This window comes from Lissotriton helveticus, chromosome 1_1 (assembly GCF_964261635.1).
Source record: "Lissotriton helveticus chromosome 1_1, aLisHel1.1, whole genome shotgun sequence".
NCBI lineage: Eukaryota > Metazoa > Chordata > Amphibia > Caudata > Salamandridae > Lissotriton > Lissotriton helveticus.
The window spans coordinates 33,794,355-33,799,839 of record NC_136057.1 but is presented as its reverse complement, the minus strand read 5'-3'; the positions used below and the strand labels follow the sequence as shown (position 1 = coordinate 33,799,839).

Sequence of the window (5,485 nt, the reverse complement as noted above, 5' to 3'; positions counted from 1 at the left end):
CTATGTCTGCTAAGGTACAGGGTCTGCCACTAATCCCAGAGATCTTCTAAATAAATTATTTAGATTCAGTAGGAGGGGCGGAGGTTTGGCTAATCAATCTTATAACATGACAGGGCCTTTTAATATATTTGGCCTAATAGCCAAGTCAATGATATTTCTAGTTTGAATTCATTTTCTAATTGTGGCTCAAATACTAGATCTTAAAGCACGATAGTTTAAATAAATATTATAAACTTCCTTTGTGTCTCTTGTTGATCTTATTGTGGACAAGTATGAGTGAGAGAGCGAAAGGGTGTGTCCTGTTACCTCAATCCCTGAAAGTGGTGAGAGTGTTGTGTTCTAGGGTGGCAACTCACCTGTTTCTCTGGAAAGGTTAGGAGGGTAAGTGAGGCACTATAGCTAGTAGGAGTAGAGCTCATCGATAGAGGTGGTATGGTGACTCAGTACCTATCTACTGATGTTCTATGGTCCGAAGCATAGTTCTGTTCCTGCATAAAATCCCTGCAACAGCAGCACACTTAGAAAGAGGAAACAGCGTAGAGAAATATAGATGTTTCTCCTTGTTGCACCTCTGGTGGGAAAATGTACCATTCTGAGGCATTCCTAGGTCTACTAGTATTGGCAAATCTGGGTAGGTGTCATACTGTCCATGGGGGAGCGTGGGTGTTCATTTCTTTTTTTTGATGGACAGAATGTAGAACAATGTCATACATTCACCCCAGTACAAGGATCTGGGCCTAAATCCATCGTTCTTTTGCACTCCACACCACCCTGGGTTAGACACTGGCTATATGCAAATCAGCTCTGACCCTGTGCCTCATGGGAACAGTCCAGTCCGAACTACCAAGCCATGTCTTTCCCAGACCGGAATCAAGCATCCAAGGACCAGTTACTGACTATCAGCCTTCATCAGCCTGGCTAGCTTGACTCCAGTGGTGTGGAGAGCCTGGGACTCACGTCTGAGCATCCCCAGCCCACTCGGGGTGAAAATGCAGGGCCATGCAAGGAGACCTTGTGTGGCCTGATATATCTCATTTAGGTCTTGTGTTGCCCTTATGCCCCCTTGCGTGGCACTAGGTCAATGCAAAACTTTAATAAATATGGGCCTCATTTTCTACTTCCCATCATACTCTTAAGAGTCTAGTTGAACCTTTGCATCACCCCATTGGGTGGTATGCCATAGAGAAAAGACAGGTCACACCAGTTGTCTCCCACATCACTCTCATACACGAGGAAATAAAGTTTGTTAATGTTCTTCCCTTGGAGTGCCCTAGCTACTCCCTCTGCAGTTGTGCTACGCAGAGGTACTGCATCTTGGGTCCATTCTGGCATGATCCACCAAATCTAAGATTTACCTTTTGACTGATGCTGAAGCAATCAATCAATCTATCAGTAGATTTGTAGAGCACTACTTGTCACCCGTGATGGTATCCAGGCCCTGGAAGGTCATTCAAAATAAGTGGCGCCTCATCAGGTTCCAACCCAGGATGCGCAGCATGAAGTGAGTTCACGAACAAATTGAGCTACAACAGTTCTTTTAATTATTATTTCCTTTTATTTCATCTTATTATTGGTAATCCATTTTGATCCAGCATCTACATTACAAATATTTCATCAATAGGTTCAACAGATGCCTACACAGTCTTTTCACATGGGGATTCACCATACCTCTTAGTGCAACATCATTTATAAAATCCAATGCATTTCGGGCAATGACTGCTCTTCTTCAGGGGTAACTGCAAAGTAAATAAATAAATAGCATATCAGTAACAAGTCCCCATCCCGGACTCATCTCCATTAGAATAACTTACTACACCTCTCCACAAATGTGATTTGACCTTAGCTATAATGCAGCCAATTATTCAACAACCAAACCACCCTGTGTGCTCCCATTTTATTGATTGTGAAAGTTAAATAAAAAGAATAAAATAAAATAAAACGGCATCTTGTAATGTAGTTTACATGTCGAGGTAACATGTTCAGTGTCAGAGAGACCATACCCAAACGCTGAACCCCTGTGAGCCCCCCCAGAAGGAAACAACTGTGGTAGCAAAGCATATTTAAAAATGAAATAATTAAAGAACTCATTCATCTGCGTCCAAATACACACCCAAGCTTTCTGAGTGCCTAAGTGAAAACCGTACTTAAAACCAACTGCTGTCTCGAGTGCATTTAAATCAACCCACGTGATACCCATGTGGAATAGCCAGGTCTTCAGGGACTTTCAGAACTGTGGAAGAGATGGAGAGGCCCCCCTTTAATAAACAAAAGAATATAATATTTTGGGCTTTTAATGACTAATGCAGCAGAACCTTTGAAGAAAGAGCCTTCGTTAATCCTCCCCAAATGTCTCTCCATTTCTGGGGTGTAACCAAGTCATATGCTCTGAGACTGGGATGAGTTAACTTATTCAAAAACACAATCTTCGCACTTAAGACTATATGCAAATGAAGCCCTCTGGTTAATGAATGTTTGAAGAGACTTGGTAAATATTACCTATTCTTATGTTCATTGATATCTTAGTCATCACTTTTTTGGTCAACAATAATATGTTTCCATACCATCTCTTTTCAGATGACCGGTCTCATAAAGCTAGAATGTTTGGATAATGCCACCACCTACACACAATTCCTTCTCATTGGATTTCAGGTCCTTCCATGGATCGAGCCCTTACTCTTCCTTATCTTCCTCACGATATACATGTTGACCATCACCAGCAATGCTTTGATCATAGGCACAGTTTCAGTCAGCGGGAACCTCCACTCCCCCATGTACTTCTTCCTAGCTAACTTATCCTGCTTGGAAGTTTGGTACACCAGTTGCATTGTACCCACCATCCTTGGAGGCTTATCGACACAGGCTCTCACCATTCCCTTCGATGGATGCCTCTTACAGTTCTTCGTCTTTTGTTGGTTGACCACCACAGAGTGCTTCCTCATTTCGGCGATGGCGTACGACAGATACGTAGCCATATGCCGCCCCTTGCACTACAAAAGAATCATGGACTGGCATGTTTGCTTTGAGATGGCTTCAGTGACTTGGGCGGCAGGTTTGATGGGCTCTGCAATCACTGTTTTTTTGATGTGTCAATTGAGGTTTCCCCATACTGGAAAAATTGATCACTTCTTTTGTGATCTTCTTCCACTCATAAAAGCCGCCTGCTCAGACACCAATCGAATCAGGATGGAAGCCTTTGTGTTCGCTATTATGGTCTTGTCACTTCCATGTCTTCTGGTCATTGTTTCTTACGTGCACATTATTACAGCCATCCTGAGGATCCCATCCACCTCAGGTAGGCGCACGGCCTTCTCGACATGCAGCTCTCACTTGATAGTGGTCATCACCTACTTTGGGATCCTCATTCTAGTGTACATGGTGCCAACGGCAGACCACTTCCTCAATCTCAACAAAGCTCTGTCGCTCCTCTACACTGTTGGTACGCCAGTCTTCAACCCTATTGTGTACACGCTGAGGAACAGGCAATTCAGGAAAGCCTTCAAAAAGCTTTTAGTTAGAGAGTGATCTGAAGAATGTTGGTTTTAACCATTAGTGTAAAATAAACATGATGCTACTAACACGTAGTTGGTGTGATTGTAATATGTCTTATGTTTCGGTATTGAAAGTGCTATAGATTTGGAAGACCCCTGTAGCCATCTTTTTCAACCCTTTGGCCCTGAACTGTGACTTTATTGAAGTATAAAGGCCCCATGCACCACTACATGAGCCTCCCAATGTGTTGCAGAAACCACTGCTTTGTGAAGGCTCTAGGCCTCACAAGATCATGGTTTTCAACCCACAAATGGTACAGGAACTACCGCTGTACAAAGGAGTTCCCTGGATGAATGAATGAGATGATTTATTAAGCACAAATAAATGTCTGGAGGCGTCTTGGCACTAGTTGACCAAATGAAGGTTGATTTTAGTCTTCTTTTTCTGATTAAAAGGCCAGGTTCTTAAGGACTTTCCTGAACGAAACAGGAGATGGGGCTGTTTTAAGTTCTATTTGCATACTATTCCACAATAGAACTGTGGACCTGAAGAAGCTCCTGCCACCACTTGTGGTCCTCTGGAAAGCAGGTCTCCCAAGGTTTTGTTGAAGCCAGAGTAAAGTGTCCTGTTGGAATTGAACCATCTCAGCTTGTTTTTTAAATAAAGGGGGCCATGCCCATGAAGGGCCCTACAGAGAGCTTTAAAGGTGATATGTTGCCTGACCAGTAGCCAGTGCAGTTTCTTTTGCTGACTGGATCTTAGTTATCTTTAACAAAAAGTGTGCCACAGAACTTCGCAGAGTCTGAAGTTTCTTCAGTGTGCTAGTTGAGAGATTTGAGTAGAGACTGTTATAATAGTCGAGTCTTATCAGTACCAGTGAGATGACCACCATTTTCAGACCCTCCAAAGGTAACGTTTTTCTATTTTTGTAACCAGTCTTAAGTAGTAGAAAGAGGTCAGCATGAACTTATTGACTTGCTCTTTGAGTTTCAACTTGCAGTCTATCGGAATCCCCAGATTCTTGACAGTTGGCACAGGGATAGGGAGTGGGCGTATTCGGGAAGGCCACCATGATGGGGACCAGAAGGACGGATTGTTTCCAAATAGTATCACATCAGGTTTAGATAAATTAAGTTTCAAACAGTTTCCATCCATTCATTTGCTAACCACATTCATGCAGTTTCTGGAGGCCGCCGGAGTTGGCCTCATTCTTAGCAAGTGACACCACAATTTGGGTGTCATCTGCATATGATGCTAGGGATAGGCCAAAGGATTTTATAAGCATGGCTAGTGGGGTCACGTAAGGTTAAATGTTGGGGGGCTCAATGATGAGCCCTGTGGGACTCCACATGGAGGAGAGTATGGTCTTGACTTAAACTCTCCCATTGTTACCATTTGTTGCCTATTGATGAGAATTGATGAGAAAATATTGTAGTTGGGTAAGGGCAGAGCCCTCGATCCCCAGAACCTGCATGCGGTCAAACAGAACAGCATGATTGACCGGATCGAAGATCGCCGATAGGTCCATTAGGATCACTGAGTAAAATACGAAGGGCCTGATTCAGAGTTAGATGGCCAGGGTCGTCTGATGCAAACACATTCTAGTACTCTGGCCACAAAACTGCAGATCCACCAACCTCATTTAGGGATGGCAAAATGGTGTGGGAGCACACTGCTTTACCTCTCAGCCAGTTCACCCCTTAGCATTATGGTGAATGTAGGTCACGTTGCATCTTACTTTATTTTTTACTACAGTGTTTCGCCAAGGTTGGTGCAGGTTAGTGCTGTGAATTTCTAGACATGTGTTTCTGGATATTATTCTCCATCAATAGAAATAAAAAAATGAAATTCATCTGGGGTTGCTGAGAAAGCTGCCACAATCCTCTCAGGTCTCAGTACCTGTCTCTTGCACACAGGTGCATCTCCAAAAGCTTGTCAGCTCAATGGCTCAAAGCAGCCTTTTCAAAGAACAGGGGGATGGGAGCACACTGCCTCA

At 43.3% G+C, this 5,485-nt stretch overlaps 1 protein-coding gene across 1 annotated transcript; it reads left to right on the top strand.

The window, feature by feature from the left end:
* Positions 1 to 2,574: 2,574 nt before the first annotated feature.
* LOC144757610 (olfactory receptor 11A1-like) lies at positions 2,575 to 3,522 on the top strand. The gene has a single exon (XM_078646389.1). The coding sequence runs from the start codon at positions 2,575 to 2,577 to the stop codon at positions 3,520 to 3,522; it is 948 nt and encodes a 315-aa protein (XP_078502515.1).
* The last annotated feature ends 1,963 nt before the right edge of the window (positions 3,523 to 5,485 follow it).